Here is a 22775-nt window from a genome sequence, read left to right on the forward strand (position 1 = left end):
GATAGTCTATTCTTCCTTAGTAACACGGCTTTAGCGTCTATCTGGAGTTATTTTAGTGAATGCAGTAGTTAGAAGCGTGACTAGTGTCTATTCGGTATAAATATATGGCACGTTTATGATATATTTTCTTATCATTAGCAGTTTTGCATGTGTAATTCTGGTGGATGGGTGGGCTTCTAGAGGGACTTCAGAATGTACAAGGCTTCTACTGCTTTTCTCTGTTAACATCATTTCTGTTGTCACCCATGATTACTGGTACAATCATTACTGTCATTGTTTTGTAGAGGTCCTAATATGTTATCAAGTATGTGTTATATTTGCTTGTTTATTTTCAGTGGTGGTAAAAGTAGACAATTGTCATACTTGAGTAAAAGTAAAGATACCTTAATAGAAAATGACTCAAGTAAAAGTGAAAGTCACCCAGTAAAATACTACTTGAGTAAAAGTCTAAAAGTATTTGGTTTTAAATATACTTAAGTATCAAAAGTAAAAGTGTAAATAATTTCAAATTCCTTATATTAAGCAAACCAGACGGCACCATTTTCTCTTCTTTTTGTATGTATGGATAGCCAGGACCACAATCCAACACTCAGACATCACTACAGATAGCCAGGACCACAATCCAACACTCAGACATCACTACAGATAGCCAGGACCACAATCCAACACTCAGACATCACTTACAAACCAAGCATTTGTGTTTAATGAGTCTGCCAGATCAGAGGCAGTAGGGATGACCAGGGATACTCCTCTTGATAAGTGGGTGAATTGGACCATTTTCCTTTTAAAATGTAACGAGTACTTTTGGGTGTCAGGGAAAATCACTGGATTAAAAAGTACATTACTGTAACGTTCGTCTTGTGGTGAATGAACGGACCAAGGCATAGCGGGTGATGAATACATACTGAATTTATTAAATGAAAGACGAAACACTAATGAACACTAGAACAAACTACAAAACAATAAACGAAGGCAACAGACCTGAAACAAACAAACTTACATATAGACGAAGAACGCACGAACAGGAACAGACTACCTAAAACGAACGAACAAACGAAACAGTCCCATGTGGTATACACAGACACAGGAACAATCACCCACAAACAAACAGTGAGAACAACCTACCTTAATATGCTTCTCAATCAGAGGAAACGTCAAACACCTGCCTCTAATTGAGAACCATATCAGGCAACACATTAACCCAACATAGAAAACACATAACATAGACTACCCACCCCAACTCACGCCCTGACCAACTAAACATATACAAAACAACAGAAAACAGGTCAGGAACGTGACAATTACTTTCTTTAGGACTGTAGTGAAGTAAAAGTTGTCAAAAATATAAATAGTAAAGTACAGATACCCAAAAAACTACTTAAGTAGTACTATAAAGTATTTTTACTTCAGTACTTTACACCACTGTTTATTTTTTGCATTATTCATACTTCGCAGTACTACATTATTTCTGTCTATATTGTTTGTATGTTGGTAAATACCTTTATTGTTATCACTAGTTATCACAATTCCTAGACCAGCACCACTGTCTTGCTTTAGTAGAAGTAGAGTAACAGACCACTGTCTTGATACAGGACTAGTGTTACATAGACCACTGCTTGCTTTAGAAGGACTGGTGTTACATAGACCACTGCTTGTTTTATAAGGACTAGTGTTACTTAGACCACTGCTTGTCTTATAAGGACTAGTGTTACATAGACCACTGCTTGCTTTAGAAGGACTAGTGTTACATAGAACACTGCTTGCTTTAGAAGGACTAGTGTTACTTAGAACACTGCTTGTTTTATAAGGACTAGTGTTACATAGAACACTGCTTGCTTTAGAAGGACTGGTGTTACATAGAACACTGCTTGTTTTAGAAGGACTAGTGTTACATAGACCACTGCTTGTTTTAGAAGGACTAGTGTTACATAGACCACTGCTTGTTTTATAAGGACTAGTGTTACATAGACCACTGCTTGTTTTAGAAGGACTAGTGTTACATAGACCACTGCTTGCTTTAGAAGGACTAGTGTTACATAGAACACTGCTTGCTTTAGAAGGACTAGTGTTACTTAGAACACTGCTTGTTTTATAAGGACTAGTGTTACATAGACCACTGCTTGCTTTAGAAGGACTAGTGTTACATAGACCACTGCTTGCTTTAGAAGGACTAGTGTTACTTAGACCACTGCTTGTTTTATAAGGACTAGTGTTACATAGACCACTGCTTGCTTTAGAAGGACTAGTGTTACATAGAACACTGCTTGTTTTATAAGGACTAGTGTTACATAGAACACTGCTTGTTTTATAAGGACTAGTGTTACATAGAACACTGCTTGTTTTAGAAGGACTAGTGTTACATAGACCACTGCTTGCTTTAGAAGGACTGGTGTTACATAGACCACTGCTTGTTTTATAAGGACTAGTGTTACATAGACCACTGCTTGTTTTATAAGGACTAGTGTTACATAGACCACTGCTTGCTTTAGAAGGACTGGTGTTACATAGACCACTGCTTGTTTTAGAAGGACTAGTGTTACATAGACCACTGCTTGTTTTAGAAGGACTAGTGTTACATAGAACACTGCTTGTTTTATAAGGACTAGTGTTACATACACCACTGCTTGCTTTAGAAGGACTAGTGTTACATAGAACACTGCTTGTTTTAGAAGGACTAGTGTTACATAGACCACTGCTTGCTTTAGAAGGACTAGTGTTACATAGAACACTGCTTGTTTTATAAGGACTAGTGTTACATAGACCACTGCTTGTTTTAGAAGGACTAGTGTTACATAGAACACTGCTTGTTTTATAAGGACTAGTGTTACATAGAACACTGCTTGTTTTATAAGGACTAGTGTTACATAGACCACTGCTTGCTTTAGAAGGACTAGTGTTACATAGAACACTGCTTGCTTTAGAAGGACTAGTGTTACATAGAACACTGCTTGCTTTAGAAGGACTAGTGTTACATAGAACACTGCTTGTTTTATAAGGACTAGTGTTACATAGACCACTGCTTGTTTTAGAAGGACTAGTGTTACATAGACCACTGCTTGTTTTAGAAGGACTAGTGTTACATAGAACACTGCTTGTTTTATAAGGACTAGTGTTACATACACCACTGCTTGCTTTAGAAGGACTAGTGTTACATAGAACACTGCTTGTTTTATAAGGACTAGTGTTACATAGACCACTGCTTGTTTTAGAAGGACTAGTGTTACATAGACCACTGCTTGTTTTAGAAGGACTAGTGTTACATAGAACACTGCTTGTTTTATAAGGACTAGTGTTACATAGAACACTGCTTGTTTTATAAGGACTAGTGTTACATAGACCACTGCTTGCTTTAGAAGGACTAGTGTTACATAGAACACTGCTTGCTTTAGAAGGACTAGTGTTACATAGAACACTGCTTGCTTTAGAAGGACTAGTGTTACATAGAACACTGCTTGTTTTAGAAGGACTAGTGTTACATAGACCACTGCTTGTTTTAGAAGGACTAGTGTTACATAGAACACTGCTTGCTTTAGAAGGACTAGTGTTACATAGACCACTGCTTGCTTTAGAAGGACTAGTGTTACATAGACCACTGCTTGTTTTAGAAGGACTAGTGTTACATAGAACACTGCTTGTTTTATAAGGACTAGTGTTACATAGACCACTGCTTGCTTTAGAAGGACTAGTGTTACATAGACCACTGTCTTGATACAGGACTAGTGTTACATAGACCACTGCTTGTTTTATAAGGACTAGTGTTACATAGACCACTGCTTGCTTTAGAAGGACTAGTGTTACATAGACCACTGCTTGTTTTAGAAGGACTAGTGTTACATAGAACACTGCTTGCTTTAGAAGGACTAGTGTTACATAGAACACTGCTTGTTTTATAAGGACTAGTGTTACATACCCCACTGCTTGTTTTAGAAGGACTAGTGTTACATAGACCATTGCTTGTTTTAGAAGGACTAGTGTTACATAGACCACTGCTTGTTTTATAAGGACTAGTGTTACATAGACCACTGTCTTGATACAGGACTAGTGTTACATAGACCACTGCTTGTTTTATAAGGACTAGTGTTACATAGACCACTGCTTGCTTTAGAAGGACTAGTGTTACATAGACCACTGCTTGTTTTAGAAGGACTAGTGTTACATAGACCACTGCTTGTTTTAGAAGGACTAGTGTTACATAGAACACTGCTTGTTTTAGAAGGACTAGTGTTACATAGAACACTGCTTGTTTTATAAGGACTAGTGTTACATAGAACACTGCTTGTTTTATAAGGACTAGTGTTACATAGACCACTGCTTGTTTTAGAAGGACTAGTGTTACATAGACCACTGCTTTCTTTAGAAGGACTAGTGTTACATAGAACACTGCTTGTTTTATAAGGACTAGTGTTACATAGACCACTGCTTGTTTTAGAAGGACTAGTGTTACATAGACCACTGCTTGCTTTAGAAGGACTAGTGTTACATAGACCACTGCTTGTTTTATAAGGACTTGCTAATTTTTGGTTCAAAATGATTGCTTCATGGAGATGCCTTTCTATTCTAATGAAATGATTTATTCTCCCTGTCTTTGATTCCACTTCCACCATGTGTTCTTGTCCCCCCCCCCCCCCCCCCCATGCTCCATCTATCCTTTTGTTTTGTGTTTTCCACCGGGTCCCTCTATCAGGGGCTCCCACCTGTTTTACCTCCATTACCAAAGAGACCCACAGTTGAAAAATCCACCGGTGCCACTGCCATGTTCAACGTCGCTGCCATGTTCCAGTACCAACAGGCCCTGGCCAACATGCCGTTTCAGCAGCAGTTCATCCCGTCAGGTAGGCCTTGACCTCTCACCTTTCACCTCTCAACTGGCCACGACCCCTGAAGTCAAGTCTGATACTGCTGTCTCCATTCACAAACCCAAATCCTTACCCATAAAATCTTTGGTTTCAGGCTCCTTACCCATAAAACCTTTGGTTTCAGGCTCCTTACCCATAAAACCTCTGGCTTCAGGCTCCTTACCCGTAAAACCTCTGGCTTCAGGCTCCTTACCCGTAAAACCTCTGTATTCAGGCTCCTTACCCATAAAACCTTTGGTTTCAGGCTCCTTACCCATAAAACCTTTGGTTTCAGGGTCCTTACCCATAAAACCTCTGGCTTCAGGCTCCTTACCCGTAAAACCTCTGTATTCAGGCTCCTTACTCATAAAACCTTTGGTTTCAGGCTCCTTACCCATAAAACCTTTGGTTTCAGGCTCCTTACCCATAAAACATCTGGCTTCAGGCTCCTTACCCGTAAAACCTCTGGCTTCAGGTTTCTTACCCGTAAAACCTCTGTATTCAGGCTCCTTACCCATAAAACCTTTGGTTTCAGGCTCCTTACCCATAAAACCTTTGGTTTCAGGCTCCTTACCCATAAAACCCCTGGCTTTAGGCTCCTTACCCGTAAAACCTCTGGCTTCAGGCTCCTTACCCGTAAAACCTCTGTATTCAGGCTCCTTACCCATAAAACCTTTGGTTTCAGGCTCCTTACCCATAAAACCTTTGGTTTCAGGCTCCTTACCCATAAAACCTCTGGCTTCAGGCTCCTTACCCGTAAAACCTCTGGCTTCAGGCTCCTTACCCGTAAAACCTCTGTATTCAGGCTCCTTACTCATAAAACCTTTGGTTTCAGGCTCCTTACCCATAAAACCTTTGGTTTCAGGCTCCTTACCCATAAAACATCTGGCTTCAGGCTCCTTACCCGTAAAACCTCTGGCTTCAGGTTTCTTACCCGTAAAACCTCTGTATTCAGGCTCCTTACCCATAAAACCTTTGTTTTCAGGCTCCTTACCCATAAAATCTCTGGTTTCAGGCTCCTTACCCATAAAACGTTTGGTTTCAGGCTCCATACCTGTAAAACCTCTGGCTTCAGGCTCCTTACCCGTAAAACCTCTGGCTTCAGGCTCCTTACCCGTAAAACCTCTGTATTCAGGCTCCTTACCCATAAACCTTTGGTTTCAGGCTCCTTACCCATAAAACCTTTGGTTTCAGGCTCCTTACCCATAAAACCTCTGGCTTCAGGCTCCTTACCCGTAAAACCTCTGGCTTCAGGTTTCTTACCCGTAAAGCCTCTGTATTCAGGCTCCTTACCCATAAAACCTTTGGTTTCAGGCTCCTTACCCATAAAACCTTTGGTTTCAGGCTCCTTACCCATAAAACCTCTGGCTTCAGGCTCCTTACCCGTAAAACCTCTGGCTTCAGGCTCCTTACCCGTAAAACCTCTGTATTCAGGCTCCTTACCCATAAAACCTTTGGTTTCAGGCTCCTTACCCATAAAACCTTTGGTTTCAGGCTCCTTACCCATAAAACCTCTGGCTTCAGGCTCCTTACCCGTAAAACCTCTGGCTTCAGGTTTCTTACCCGTAAAACCTCTGTATTCAGGCTCCTTACCCATAAAACCTTTGGTTTCAGGCTCCTTACCCATAAAACCTTTGGTTTCAGGCTCCTTACCCATAAAACCTCTGGCTTCAGGCTCCTTACCCGTAAAACCTCTGGCTTCAGGCTCCTTACCCGTAAAACCTCTGTATTCAGGCTCCTTACCCATAAAACCTTTTTTTTTCAGGCTCCTTACCCATAAAACCTCAGGCTTCAGGCTCCTTACCCATAAAACGTTTGGTTTCAGGCTCCATACCTGTAAAACCTTTGTTTTCAGGCTCCTTACCCGTAAAACGTCTGTATTCAGGCTCCTTACCCATAACATCTCTGTCTTCAAGCTCCTTACCCATAAAACCTCTTGCTTCGGGCCTGCACAGCACACTTACAGTACCAGTCAAAAGTCCGTACACACCTACCCATTTCCAGGGTTATTCTTTATTTTTACTATTTTCTACATTGTAGACTAATCGTGAAGACATCAAAACTATGAAATAACACATGGAATCATGTAGTAACCAAAAAAGTGTTAAACAAATCTAAAAATATTTTATATTTGAGATTCTTCAAAGTAGCCACCCTTTGCCTTGATGACAGCTTTGCACACACTTGGCATTCTCTCAACCAGCTTCATTAGGTAGTGACCTGGAATGCTTTTCAATTAACAGGTGTCCCTTGTTAATTTGTGGAATTACTATCCTTCTTAATGCGTTTGAGCCAATCAGTTGTGTTGTGACAAGGTAGGGGTGGTATACAGAAGATAGCCCTATTTGGTAAAATATCAAGTCTTTTTTGGTAAAAGACCAAGACCAAGACCAGTCCATCATTACTTTAAGACATGAAGGTCAATCAATATGGAACATGTCAAGAACTTTGAAAGTTTCTTCAAATGCATTCACAAAAACCATCAAGCGCTATGATGGAACTGGTTCTCATGAGGACCGCCACAGGAAAGGATGACTCAGAGTTACCTCTGCTGCAGAGGATAGGTTCATTAGAATTACCAGCCTCGGAAATTGTAGCCCAAATAAATTCTTCACAGAGTTCAAGTAACAGACACATCTCAACATCAACTGTTCAGAGGAGACTGCGTGAATCAAGCCTTCATAGTCGAATTGCTGCAAAGCAACCACTTCTAAAGGACACCAATTAGAGATTAAGAGATTTGCTTGGGCAAAGAAACATGAGCAATGGACATTGGACAGGTGGAAATCTGTCCTTTGGGCTGATTTTGATTTGTTTAGCACTTTTTTGGTTACTACATGTTTCCATATGTGGGTTTTTTTCACAGTTGTGATGCTTTTACTGTTATTCTACAATGTAGAAAATAGTAGAAATAATGAAAAACCTTTGAATGAGTTGGTGTGTCCAAACTTTTGACTGGTACTGTACTTCTGATTGGACGTTCATGTTGCAGTATCCCTGGTGAAACACTAACACATACAAACACACACATACACCAGAACACTGGCACCACCCTGGTCCGACCCACTTACACCAGTCTGAGAACACTGGCACCACCCTGGTCCGACCCACTTACACCAGTCTGAGAACACTGGCACCACCCTGGTCCGACCCACTTACACCAGTCTGAGAACACTGGCACCACCCTGGTCCAACTCACCTACACCAGTCTGAGAACACTGGCACCACCCTGGTCCGACCCACCTACACCAGTCTGAGAACATTGGCACCACCATGGTCCGACCCATCTACACCAGTCTGAGAACACTGGCACCACCCTAAGATGACAGCAAAGTCACCTTAACTCTGTCTCACAGTCCTCTCACAGTCCTGTTATGTAAAAATAGCCGGCATGAATTGGGTCCAGTGAGTGTTACTGCTGGTTAATAGTGGGATGGTGTAAGGGCCTTGAAGAAAAAAATGGGCCAGTGTTTTAGAAATAACCAGGCCGATTTCTGTTCTCAGTCCATCCCTGCTGTCAAGCCACAGTAGTCCAAGTCCACACTGAGAGAAATGGATGAAGCTCTTCCATAACCACTCTGGGCCAACAACCTTTACATAGGAGGAGTATTACAAGAGAGACAGTTTACAACTTGCCCTGGCATGTAATTAATCTTGGGAGAAAGTTATTGGCTGATGTGACTAGTCATTCACCTTTTTCCCTTTTTAAGACTTACTTTCCCCCCTGGATGACTGGTGGTCAAACGTAGGACTTGTCAATAGTGTTTTGAAGCAACATTATCATAGCTACTGAAACACACATCAACATCTGTCTGTGTGCTTTACGGTCTAGCTCTCTGTATGTTTGTGTGCATTTAGTACCGACCATGATTCTATCTGTAAAGAGTGACCATTGTTAACGGTAATGATTATCATTAATGAATGATTCATGCCAGTAGAGGAGCTCCTGAGTGGTGCAGCGGTTTAAGGCACTGCATCTCAGTGCTAGAGGCGTCACTGTAGTCCCTGGTTGGCATCCAGGCTGCATCACATCCGGCCATGATTGGGAGTCCCATAGGGCGGCGCACAATTGGCCCAGCGTCGTCCGGGTTTGGCCGGGGTAGGCCGTCATTGTAAATAAGAATTTGTTCTTAACTGACTTGCCTAGTTAAATAAAGGTTAAATATTCTTTTTTTTTTTAAAGATGCAAGTTAAATATGTCTTTATTCACTTCATGGTAGTTGATGTATCACCTGTGTGATGCGTTTTAATGTACTGTATACTCTGTAACCGTAACAACACTCTCTACCTCTGTGGATACTGTCTTGTAATGGGTTGTGTTGATTTCTTCTCTCCATCTCCTTTTCCAATCCACTTCCTGTTGCAATGCATGATGGGCAGGCTCGATATTGTGCATGACACCTGCAACAAGTGTTGGTAGGTGCCAGCTTTCCTTCCTGATTACCTTTAAGCCTTTTCAGTCCCTCACATTCCATCTCAAGCCATCAGGGCGGCCATTTTCCACTCTGAGACAAAGGGGGCCTCTCAATAGTCCAAAGTAGCCTCATATCCTCGTCTCCTTCCCTTCATAAAGAGTTAGATAAATGATAGATAGATAGATAGGTTTTATTTACACATACACATACTTACTTACAAGCCCTTAACCAACAATGCAGTTTTAATAAAATAGAGTTAAGAAAATATTTACTAAATAAACTTAAGCAATTAATAAAAATAAATCAAAAGTAAAACAATAAAATAACAATAGCGAGGCTATATACAGGGGGTACCGGTACTCAGTCAATGAGCAGGGGTACAGGTTAGTCGGGTTAATTTGTACATGTAGGTAGGAGTAAAGTGACTATGCATAGACAATAAACAGCGAGTAGCAGCAGTGTAAAATCAAATGGGGGGGGGGGGGATAGTCTATGACTAGCGTGACTGGAGTCTTCGACAATTCTTTGGGCCTTCCTCTGACACCGCCTAGTATATAGGTCCTGGATTGCAGGAAGCTGGGCCGTATGCACTACTCTCTGTAGCGTGTTTGGACTATGATAGTTCATTGGTGATGTGAACATCAAGGAACTTGAAACTCTCGACCCGCTCCACTACAGCCCCGTCGATGTGAATGGCAGCATGTATAGCCCTATAGGCTGGTGGTGGTGTTAGAATCCTGCATGGCCACACAGTCGTGGGTGAACAAGGAGTACAGTAGGGGACAAAGCACGTACCCCTGAGGGGCCCCCGTGTTGATGATCAGCGTGGCAGATGTGTTATTGACTACCCTTACCATTGCAGTGCAGCTTTCATAAGATAATAAGAACATGAAAAATTAAACATGTTAATACAAATATTGTTATATTATCTTCTCTGTCTTGTGTCCGCAATGAAAACAATATAGTATGAACGAAGCAATACAGTACGAAGGAAGCAATACAGTACGAAGGAAGCAATACAGTACGAAGGAAGCAATACAGTACGAAGGATTTATTTGTCACTTGGCCAGGTGTTGATGATGGAAAAGACACAGGGACGTTGTTTTGGTGAGATGTGGCACAAAGTCTTGAAGCACTCTTTCAACTGCTGTCAATAAACATACAGCAGGGACTCTCGACCGTCGAGACAATCCTTGTCTGTCAGGGAAAAAATATATTTTCATAGTTAGAAACTGTATTTTGTTGCATTATTTGTGCTTAAAAATGTTAATTCAGATGAATTTTTATACAGGAAATGATTTGTAATAGAATTACATTTAATTAACATTTAGATTCACAGCTTGGAGAAAAATATACAGAGCATTTCATCTTGTATTTCATACCCTGACAGAGTGGGACTGGACTGGATTGGGACAGACTGTGGGTTGCAGACAGGGTTAGTTGTAGTATTATAATATTATTGGTGATGATGGTGGTGCTGGTGGTTCAGTTATAAGATGTGTATTGTTATCGAAATATGAATTAAGTATGAAACATCTTGAAGTACATTTTGAGAATGTTTTTTTTTATTACTGTAGGCTAGTTGTTACGGTAACACTTTACTTGACACCCAGCGTCATAACATGTTATGACACGGTCATAACCATGTCATAATATGTCATAACAGCTGACATAACTTTTCATAACCTGTTATATTATGGTCATAACCTGTTATATTATGGTCATAACCTGTTATATTATGGTCATAACCTGTTATATTATGGTCATAACCTGTTATATTATGGTCATAACCTGGTGTGACATGTATTGGGTTATTTTATGGCTGGTTTTGACACCTACATAAGTGTGTAAAAACACACACAACCTACCACACAAGGCAAAACATTCCATTACACCATAGCCTACCTGTCAATAGTATGTTTATGTTATATAACATTTTCTGAAATTGACTATTTCAGAAAATGCACACATTGATGTCAGACATGCACCTACCCCAATGCTCTGTTGATGATGACTGGGATGAATACAGGAACAGGACAAGACACCCTCTTTTTGACAGATGATTGACATAAGGGCATGTACGTGATAGGCCTATCTGGCTTATATGATTATGATGTCATAATGCTTATTGACGGTGTCATAAAGTGTATTTTCTACATATTATTGCATTAAAAAAAAAATTACTGTAAAGAATTCATTACAACAACAACAAAGGATTTAAGAAACAAACTTTCAAACGAAAGGAAACTTCTTGGCAGGGAAAATAATAATTTGAATAAATTACTCTTATGTAGGTGTCATAACCAGCCATAAAATAATTCAATATATGTCACAACAGGTGTAAATATATGGGTCATGACAGTGTTAAACCCTATTATGACAGGTTATGTCAAGTTATATCAGCTGTTATGACATATTATGACAGGTTATGTCAAGTTATGTCAGCTGTGATGACATATTATGACATGGTTATGTCAAGTTATGTCAGCTGTGATGACATATTATGACATGGTTATGTCAAGTTATGTCAGCTGTTATAACATATTATGACATGGTTATGACAATGTGAGTGTCAAGTAAAGTGTTACCGTTGTTTCACCTGTTTCCATGTGTGTCACCCCTATTGAATGTCGCCGCTCTCGCTATGCAGTACAAATGCATGATGTCACATTGCTGATGTTTGTCTGTCATATGATGTGCCACATACAGTGCCTTCAGAAAGTATTCATACCCCATGTTGTGTTGGATTTGCCCCAAACATAACGCTTTGTATTCAGGACAAAAAGTTATTTACCTAGCCACATTTGTTGCAGTATTTAAGTGCCTTGTTGCAAACGGGATGCACGTTTTGGAATACTTTTATTTTGTACAGGATTCCTTCTTTTCACTCTGTCATTTAGGTTAGTATTGTGGAGTAACTACAATGTTGTTGATCCATCCTGCGTTTCCTCATATCACAATCATTAAACTCTGTAACTGTTTTAAAGTCACCATTGGCCTCATGGTGAAATCCCTGAGCAATTTCCTTCCTCTCTGGCAACTGAGTTAGGAAGGACACCTGTATCTTTGTAGTGACTGGGTGTATTGATACACCATCCAAAGTCTAACTAATAACTTAACCATTCTCAAAGCGATATTCAGCATCTGCTTTTTTCATTTGAACACATCAACCAATCGGTGCCATACTTTGCGAGGAATTGAAAAACCTCCCTGGTCATTGTGGTTGAATCTGTACATGAAGTTCACTGCTCAGCTGAGGGACCTTACAGATAATTGTGTGTGTGGGGTAGAGAGACGGAGTAGCTATTAAAAAAATATGTTAACCACTATTATTGAACACGGAATGAATCCATGCAACTTATTATGCTCCCGAGTGGTGCAGCGGTCTAAGGCACTGCATCTCAGTGCAAGAGGCGTCACTATAGTACCTGATTTGAATCCAGGCTATATCACATCCGGCTGTGATTGGGAGTCCCATAGGGTGGCGCACAATTGGCCCACCATCGTTGGGGTTTGGCCGGAGTAGGCCGTCAATGTAAATCAGAATTTGTTATTAATTGACTTGCCTAGTTAAATAAAGGTTAAATTAAAATTACAAATGTATTTGTTAAGCACATTTTTATTCCTGAACGTATTTAGGATTGCCATAACAGAGGGGTTGAACACTTATTGACTCAAGACATTTGAGCGTTGATTTTTTAAAATTCATTTCTAAAATTTCTACAAGCAAAATTCCACTTTTGCATTATAGGGTATTGTGTATAGATCAGTGACACAAATTCTCAATTGAATTAATTTTAAATTCAGGCTGTAACACAACAAAATGTGGGACAAGTGAAGGGGTATGAATACTTTCTGAATACATTGTAGCTTGTTGCTGTAATAACCCACTCTGATCTACTCATTGTCCTGACCCTCATCCCAAACCTCAGTTACCCTGTCGGCTAACACCTTATCTAAAGGTCAGCTTAGAATATTGTATCAATGGCACTAGATCCTATTTATAGATAGTAAGAAATACACAAACAAATTATTTTCGAATGGACAACATCAACACGATAGGTTTATAAGTGGTTAGAGGAAGACCTTTAAATAAATACTTACCCAGTAACCTTTAAAATAGAACAACACCTTGGGCCTGCTCCAGTTCATTTGTCTGTGTGATCTTTCTCTCCCTAAAGTACCCATGATGCACGGTGCTACGCCCGCCACTGTGTCTGCAGCCACCTCCTCTGCCACAAGTGGTCCCTTTGCAACCACAACAGCCAATCAGGTTTGCCCCTCTTCTGCTTCCTCTCTCTCTGTCCACTTCTTGTGATGGAAGTATGTCACTTCCGGGTGATGTTTTGAGAGTACTGTGCTATAGGCTGTATCCTCCATCTTGTTGGTACTTATGACCACTCTATATTGAATTGTAACGAATGGTCATCAAAAGAGGAGGATGGATGCCATGGTAACTGATTACTAACTTGTAAACACACTTAGAACATTCAAGAAAATGACGGTATTGTTTCCTCCTCAGTGGCCAGTGTTGTTTTATTTGTAACGCATATTGTTTTCCGTTCATTTAAACATTTGATTGATAGTGAATTTGGCCCCGTCTGTAAGTGATGCAAGAAAAATGAAAATAGCCCATTGAGAGTTGTGTTGTAAAAGCTACATTTACAGTAAGGGTTGTTTTCTGTCTTCTCTCTATCTCTCATGCTCTTCCCCAGATTCCAATAATATCTACAGATCATCTTACTAGTCACAAGTATGTGACTCAGATGTAGAAGTCTCTACCAGAACAGTAAGACTCATTTTCATACAGATGTAGGGTCTTAACTTGACCCGTTTCTCACGGCAGGAAAATGTTCTCGCAACAACAGAACATCTTTATTATTGTGTGGATTATAATTAATGGACATTTTTGTAGGGGTTGATAAAAATAAAAAAATTGCACATTTTCAAAGCCATTATAAACCTTGAACATACTACACGTTTGCATTTTCTGCTGTGCAGGTGATCACATTTAGATCCTACATCTGTATGTCATTATGTCTATGCAATCTCTTTTGATTTGTTCTTCCATTCTTCTCTAATTGGTTCCTTTCTATTATGTTCCATTGTTTTCTCCTGCAGATGAAACTGGAGTGTGCTGGTGTTCCATCCGTCCCAGACAACAGTTCACCCTTCATGCCTGTAAGCATAGAAATATAATCTTTAGAATGGATGCTATTTCTATGCCTGTAAGCATAAACATAGCATCTTCAGAATAGATTATATTTCTATGCCTGTAACATCCAGAACACCAGGAGACTCCAACCACCTGTAAGCTGTAGCGGTTCTGACATGCATGCTACTCGAAGAGGTCCAGTTTGTCATAAGGTGGTGAACATGTGTATTCTACACACACCATACAGACAACAGCACCTCCTACAGAGAGAGGAACTATGCCATCTACAGAACATTACAGCCAGCCTTTATATCTGTGGAGGCATCATCCATTAAAACACCGGACACACTTTGAATGTCAACATGAGGAGATAGTCACGCCCACTAGTTTGTTATGTCAGCAGACCAAGACTCTCTTTTATGTTATTTTCAGTTTGTTTTTCTTTAATTTATATTATTTTTCATGGTTTACACAAAACAAAGGTGCACCTTGTATTTTAAACAAGAGGAGGGAAATGATGAGGAATAGTAGCTAATTGCCATATTAGACTGAATGAATTGTGCATGGCTTGTTTGTTGATGACATGGTTCTTTACAAGATCAACTTGGTTGAAATGGGTTAGTGGGCTTGGTGCCATAATGACAGCTGAATGTTGTGGGTTTAGTACACCTTTGTGTTTTAAAACCCATCCCAGCTTTACTAGATATGTTGCAAGCTCCACTTAAAGTGCCATACACTATGTATGTATATTCCCAAAACCTTGAGTGTTATGAGGTCATTATAGCCATGTTACAGTGTTAACCTTGGGAACGCCTTCAACGTCTCCAATGTCTCTAGTGTCCTTGTTCATTGAATGTTTGTCTACAGTTTGATGTCATTAACAGATGAACCAGTCATGGTCTTTGCCTCTTGGGTACGTAGTTACCGACCATATGTTGTTTGATTTACCTCTGGTCTTCTGTTGGTTTTCTTTTGATTTGCCTTGAGCTTAAATACATGGTGTGAGGCAGACAGAGAAGGGGTCTTGGTTCTGTTAGGACCCGTTCTTCTCTGGGTATAAAGTCTATAAACTCTAGTTGGTTCTGTTAGGACCTGGTCCTCTCTGGGTATAAAGTCTATAGACTCTAGTTGATTCTGTTAGGACCTGGTCCTCTCTGGGTATAAAGTCTATACTCTAGTTGGTTCTGTTAGGACCCAGTCCTCTCTGTCTCTGGGTATAAAGTCTATACTCTAGTTGGTTCTGTTAGGACCTGGTCCTCTCTGTCTCTGGGTATAAAGTCTATAGACTCTAGTTGGTTCTGTTAGGACCTGGTCCTCTCTGGGTATAAAGTCTATACTCTAGTTGGTTCTGTTATGACCTGGTCCTCTCTGTCTCTGGGTATAAAGTCTATAGACTCTAGTTGGTTCTGTTAGGACCTGGTCCTCTCTGGGTATAAAGTCTAGACTCTAGTTGGTTCTGTTAGGACCTGGTCCTCTCTGGGTATAAAGTCTATACTCTAGTTGGTTCTGTTAGGACCCAGTCCTCTCTGTCTCTGAGTATAAAGTCTATAATCTAGTTGGTTCTGTTAGGACCTGGTTTTCTCTGGGTATAAAGTCTATAGATTCTAGTTGGTTCTGTTAGGACCTGGTCCTCTCTGGGTATTAAGTCTATAGACTCTAGTTGGTTCTGTTATGACCTGGTCCTCTCTGTCTCTGGGTAGACAGTCTATACTCTAGTTGGTTCTGTTAGGACCTGGTCCTCTCTGGGTATAAAGTCTATACTCTAGTTGGTTCTGTTATGACCTGGTCCTCTCTGTCTCTGGGTATAAAGTCTATAGACTCTAGTTGGTTCTGTTAGGACCTGGTCCTCTCTGGGTATAAAGTCTATACTCTAGTTTGTTCTGTTAGGACCCAGTCCTCTCTGTCTCTGAGTATAAAGTCTATAATCTAGTTGGTTCTGTTAGGACCTGGTTTTCTCTGGGTATAAAGTCTATAGATTCTAGTTGGTTCTGTTAGGACCCAGTCCTCTCTGTCTCTGAGTATAAAGTCTATAGACTCTAGTTGGTTCTGTTAGGACCTGGTCCTCTCTGGGTATAAAGTCTATACTCTAGTTGGTTCTGTTAGGACCCAGTCCTCTCTGTCTCTGGGTATAAAGTCTATACTCTAGTTGGTTCTGTTAGGACCTGGTCCTCTCTGTCTCTGGGTATGAAGTCTAAAGACTCTAGTTGGTTCTGTTAGGAACTGGTCCTCTCTGGGTATAAAGTCTAGACTCTAGTTGGTTCTGTTAGGACCTGGTCCTCTCTGGGTATAAAGTCTATAGACTCTAGTTGATTCTGTTAGGACCTGGTCCTCTCTGGGTATAAAGTCTATACTCTAGTTGGTTCTGTTAGGACCCAGTCCTCTCTGTCTCTGGGTATAAAGTCTATACTCTAGTTGGTTCTGTTAGGACCTGGTCCTCTCTGGGTATAAAGTCTAGACTCTAGTTGGTTCTGTTAGGACCTGGTCCTCTCTGGGTATAAAGTCTATACTCTAGTTGGTTCTGTTAGGACCCAGTCCTCTCTGTCTCTGGGTATAAATTCTATAGACTCCAGTTGGTTCTGTTAGGACCTGGTCCTCTCTGGGTATAAATATACTCTAGTTGGTTCTGTTCGGACCCAGTCCTCTCTGTCTCTGGGTATAAAGTCTTTACTCTAGTTGATTCTGTTAGGACCTGGTCCTTTCTGTCTCTGGGTATAAAGTCTATACTCTAGTTGGTTATGTTAGGACCTGGTTTTCTCTGGGTATAAAGTCTATAGATTCTAGTTGGTTCTGTTAGGACCTGGTCCTCTCTGGGTATTAAGTCTATAGACTCTAGTTGGTTCTGTTATGACCTGGTCCTCTCTGTCTCTGGGTAGACAGTCTATACTCTAGTTGGTTCTGTTAGGACCTGGTCCTCTCTGGGTATAAAGTCTATACTCTAGTTGGTTCTGTTATGACCTGGTCCTCTCTGTCTCTGGGTATAAAGTCTATAGACTCTAGTTGGTTCTGTTAGGACCTGGTCCTCTCTGGGTATAAAGTCTATACTCTAGTTTGTTCTGTTAGGACCCAGTCCTCTCTGTCTCTGAGTATAAAGTCTATAATCTAGTTGGTTCTGTTAGGACCTGGTTTTCTCTGGGTATAAAGTCTATAGATTCTAGTTGGTTCTGTTAGGACCCAGTCCTCTCTGTCTCTGAGTATAAAGTCTATAGACTCTAGTTGGTTCTGTTAGGACCTGGTCCTCTCTGGGTATAAAGTCTATACTCTAGTTGGTTCTGTTAGGACCCAGTCCTCTCTGTCTCTGGGTATAAAGTCTATACTCTAGTTGGTTCTGTTAGGACCTGGTCCTCTCTGTCTCTGGGTATGAAGTCTAAAGACTCTAGTTGGTTCTGTTAGGAACTGGTCCTCTCTGGGTATAAAGTCTAGACTCTAGTTGGTTCTGTTAGGACCTGGTCCTCTCTGGGTATAAAGTCTATAGACTCTAGTTGATTCTGTTAGGACCTGGTCCTCTCTGGGTATAAAGTCTATACTCTAGTTGGTTCTGTTAGGACCCAGTCCTCTCTGTCTCTGGGTATAAAGTCTATACTCTAGTTGGTTCTGTTAGGACCTGGTCCTCTCTGGGTATAAAGTCTAGACTCTAGTTGGTTCTGTTAGGACCTGGTCCTCTCTGGGTATAAAGTCTATACTCTAGTTGGTTCTGTTAGGACCCAGTACTCTCTGTCTCTGGGTATAAAGTCTATACTCTAGTTGGTTCTGTTAGGACCCAGTCCTCTCTGTCTCTGGGTATAACATCTATACTCTAGTTGGTTCTGTTAGGACCTGGTCCTCTCTGGGTATAAAGTCTATACTCTAGTTGGTTCTGTTAGGACCTGTTCCTCTCTGTCTCTGAGTATAAATTCTATAGACTCTAGTTGGTTCTGTTAGGACCTGGTCCTCTCTGTCTCTATGTATAAAGTCTAGACTCTAGTTGGTTCCGTTAGGACCCAGTCCTCTCTGTCTCTGGGTATAAAGTCTATACTCTTGTTGGTTCTGTTAGGACCTGGTCCTCTCTGGGTATAAGGTCTTTAGACTCTAGTTGGTTCTGTTAGGACCTGGTCCTCTCTGTCTCTGAGTATAAAGTCTATAGACTCTAGTTGGTTCTGTTAGGACCTTGTCCTCTCTGGGTATAAAGTCTATACTCTAGTTGGTTCTGTTAGGACCCAGTCCTCTCTGTCTCTGAGTATAAAGTCTGTAGACTCTAGTTGGTTCTGTTAGGACCTGGTCCTCTCTGGGTATAAAGTCTATAGACTCTAGTTGGTTCTATTTGGACCTGGTCTTCTCTGGGTATAAAGTCTATAGACTCTAGTTGGTTCTGTTAGGACCTGGTCCTCTCTGTCTCTGAGTATAAAGTCTATAGACTCTAGTTGGTTCTGTTAGGACCTGGTCCTCTCTGTCTCTGAGTATAAAGTCTATAGACTGTAAAGGCGTAATTCAGGGGGCTTTGGCCCTGGACCCAACATTATGCCAAAGTCTCACTTGTGACGAAGAAGGTGTGGAGACTGTAAACAAGTAAGGATAGAATGAAGCACTACTGAAAGTTGCAAGATAAACCAAACCGCTGAGTGGTGTTAGGAGAATTTTCAAAGTTACATGGTGGCTTATGGTTGAGTTGCTCTGAGTTTTAATATGGTGTGGTTTTCATTTTATTATAATTCATTTAATGATTTTTATTTTATTTTATGTTTTATTAAGTGCAGTTTATATGGTCTACGATATGTAAGAGAACTTGTGAAAACACATTATGTCTAATTAAATGTGTGATAGTAGGGATACTTTTGGATAGATACAGTCAACAAACAAAAATCCTCTGTGTTCTTTGTTGACCTACGTGGGTGCACTAGTCGAGCTCTGTTCAGCAAATGTGTGGGGCCAAAATCACAGATGAAGTTGTGTATGGACAGGGGGGGGGGGGGTACATTTGTGTATGGACAGGGGGGGGGGTGTAGATAGTTTTTTGTTTTAAACCCTCCGTGCTTCTGCATGATTTGTATGAAAAGACATGGTATGGAAGAGTTGGTAAAGCTTGACCTGATTGTATTACTCATCCAAAGCCTTAGAAAACACCACGAGGTCGGCACAATGCAACAAGCCATTTCAAAACGTCCTCTTGCCTAACCCTTGTTGTTTTGTCGCCACACAAAGCTTTCGTGGTGTATATATATGATTATTGTCTTTCACTCTAAACATTTATTTCCTGATGAGTTCCGTTTTTCAAGAAGATGAATGTCTTATTTAATTTTGTTTAATGCACGGATTACATTTTTGATATTTAGTTAAAGGGAGTTTTGTCTTACTAAAATTTTACCAGAAACTTTTGTAGGATTCTGAATATTAGGTATTTTGTGTGTTTTTTTGTGTTCTTCATACCATATTTTAGTTTTTCTGAAATTTCATGTAACGTTGATTTGAATATTTACTGTAGTGTTATGATTGTAAACTAAATGATTTTTATTTTCTGTGAACTGTAAGAATTGTTTTCATTTCTTGTCTGTTTGAGTTCCTTGAACAAAGATCTTTTATGTGGGTATCTGACTTTGAGGGAATACTAGGAGAGTGAGGCTTGCTGTGACAACGCTCACTGACAACGGAGTATTACTTTAATGATCGTCTGGTTTGTAACTAGTCACTCTTATAAGGAAAAAAATATTATTAAAAAATCTCGTTCTTAGATGTGTAGGTTTAAAAAAATAAAATAAAAAAAAAGGAATTTTCTACTGTATTCACTTCAAATAGTAACTATTGTTTGAATATTTGTAATCTCCCTGGATGTCAGGCCATGTTGAAAATATAGCTGCATATTTGATCACTCTTAAGGGGCGCTGCAGTTGAGGTCAGGGGTCGGAGGCGGGTCGAGCATGGAGTACGCACACTAATCTCTTTACTTAGCCACAAACAAACAAGGGGAAACCTACAGGGCCGTGGAAAACTATTTTCCCCCTTTCTGATTTTCTCTATTTTTGCATATATTTGATACTGAATGTTATCAGATCTTCAACCAAAACCTAATATTAGATAAAGAGAACATGCATTTACAAATAACAACAAAATGGATACTTATTTTATTTCATTAACAAAGTTATGCAACACCCAATCCCCCTGTGTGAAAAAACAAATTGCCCCCTTTACACTCAATAACCGGTTGTTCCACCTTTAGCTGTAATGACTGGTTGTTCCACCTTTAGCTGCAAAGACTGGTTGTTCCACCTTTAGCTGTAATGACTGGTTGTTCCACCTTTAGCTGCAAAGACTGGTTGTTCCACCTTTAGCTGCAATGACTGGTTGTTCCACCTTTAGCTGCAAAGACTGGTTGTTCCACCTTTAGCTGCAAAGACTGGTTGTTCCACCTTTAGCTGCAATGACTGGTTGTTCCACCTTTAGCTGCAAAGACTGGTTGTTCCACCTTTAGCTGCAATGACTGGTTGTTCCACCTTTAGCTGCAAAGACTGGTTGTTCCACCTTTAGCTGCAATAACTGGTTGTTCCACCTTTAGCTGCAATGACTGGTTGTTCCACCTTTAGCTGCAATAACTGGTTGTTCCACCTTTAGCTGCAATGACTGCGACCAAATGCTTCCTGTAGCTTTTGATCAGTGCCTCACGTCGCTGTGGAGGAATGTTCACCCACTCTCAGAACCGCTTTAACTCAACAACATGTTGTGGGTTTTCAAGCATTAACTGTTGTTTCAAGTCCGGCAACAACATCTCAATTGGGATTAGGTCTGGACTTTGACTGGGCCATTTTCATGTAAACAATTGTGCGTTTTGGATCATTGTCTTGCTGCATGACCCAGCTGTCCTTCATTTTCAGCTCACAGACGGATGGCCTGACATTCGCCTGTAGAAGTCTCTGATACAGAGCAGAAGGAATGGTTCCTTCCGTTAATAACTTTTCATTTTCAAAATTGTGCACTCTCCTCAAACAATAGCATGGTATTCTTTCACTGTAATAGCTACTGTAAATTGGACCGTGCAATTAGATTAACAGTAATGTAAGCTTTCTGCCAATATCAGATATGTCTATGTCCTGGGAAATGTACTTGTCAGTTACAACCTCATGCTAATCGCATTATCCTACGTTTGCTCAACCGTCCCGTGGAAGGGACACCGATCCCGAAGAAGTTTTAAGGCAATTTGTCCTTGTCCTGAGGCAGCAAAGCATCCCCAAACCATCACACTGCTACCACCATGCTTGACCGTTGGTATGAGGTTCTTACTGTGGAATGTGTTTGGTTTTAGCCAGGCATAATGGAACCAGCTGGGTCCTGCATCAAGACAATGATCCAGAACACACAATCAAGTCTACATGAAAATTGCTAAAAAGCAACAAGTTTTGGAATGGCCAAGTCCAGACTTAATCCCAATTGAGATGTTGTGTCAGGACTTGAAACGACAGTTCCTGCTTGAAAACTCACAAACGTGGCTGAGTTAAAGCAGTTCTGCTTAAGAGAGTGGGCCAAAATTCCTCCACAGCGACGTCATTTTTATTTAATTCAAAAATATATGTTTATTTTATTTAACTAGGCAAGTCAGTTAAGAAGAAATTCTTATTTACAATGACAGCCTATCCCGGCCAAACCCCGGACGATGCTGGGCCAATTGTGCGCAGGCCTATGGGACTCCCAATCATGGCCGGATGTAATACAGCCTGGTCATTACAGGTAAAGGAGGCACAACCAGTTATTGAGTGTAAAGGGGGCAATTACTTTTTCACACAGAGGCATTGGGTGTTACATACATTTGTTTAAGAAATAAATGAAATGAGTATGTAATTGTTGTGATTGTAATTGTAATTTGTTCACTCAGGTTCCCTTGATCTAATATTAGGTTTGTGATGAAGATCTGATAACATTCCGTATCAGAAATATGCAGAAGTAGAGAATATTAGGAAGGGGACAAATACTGTTTCAAAGCATTGTAGGTGAAGACGGTTGACTTTTTTGCACTTCTGTACAAAGAGAGAATCATGTATAAAATTTAGATCTTATTTTGAATAAAAAATATCTATAACTACAATAAATTTTGCTAGGATAATAAAAAAAAAGAATGAAAGGCTGAATAAAAGTGCTTGTATAAAGTGGCACAAGAGTTCTCACTCGGTAGCCCTTTCAGAAAAAGGCAATGTGTTGCTCTTCTTTTTTGCCAGCGGCTTTTAATTTGTCAGGAAACCTTCAGGTTAAGTTGTGCATTAACCTCTGGAGAATGGCCTGACTGGCTTTGTCCGGTGTCATGGCAACGTTCTTCCTGGCCCAACCAATCAAGACAAGTCCTGTTTAAGCCAGAAAGGAACGCATGTTAAAGGAACAAAACATATACCTTTGGAAAATAACTACATCACAACA

At 40.4% G+C, this 22775-nt stretch overlaps 1 protein-coding gene across 5 annotated transcripts in view; it reads left to right on the forward strand.

The window, feature by feature from the left end:
- The window catches only part of LOC120039987 (muscleblind-like protein 1), a 44511-nt gene extending 24370 nt beyond the window's left edge, over positions 1–20141 (forward strand). The window contains exons 4-8 of one of the 5 annotated variants that reach the window (XM_038985305.1): positions 4685–4832; positions 9216–9251; positions 13432–13523; positions 13966–14039; positions 14372–14455. In XM_038985305.1, the coding sequence (XP_038841233.1) occupies positions 4685–4832; positions 9216–9251; positions 13432–13523; positions 13966–14022 (333 nt within the window). In that variant the 3' untranslated portion in view covers positions 14023–14039; positions 14372–14455. Of the gene's footprint in view, positions 1–4684; positions 4833–9215; positions 9252–13431; positions 13524–13965; positions 14333–14371 lie in introns of those variants that run through there. The other 4 variants (XM_038985304.1, XM_038985307.1, XM_038985303.1 and 1 more) reach the window with 4 other exon arrangements.
- Positions 20142–22775: the final 2634 nt, after the last annotated feature.

The sequence above is a fragment of the Salvelinus namaycush genome, unplaced genomic scaffold, assembly GCF_016432855.1.
Source record: "Salvelinus namaycush isolate Seneca unplaced genomic scaffold, SaNama_1.0 Scaffold316, whole genome shotgun sequence".
Taxonomy (NCBI): Eukaryota; Metazoa; Chordata; class Actinopteri; order Salmoniformes; family Salmonidae; genus Salvelinus; species Salvelinus namaycush.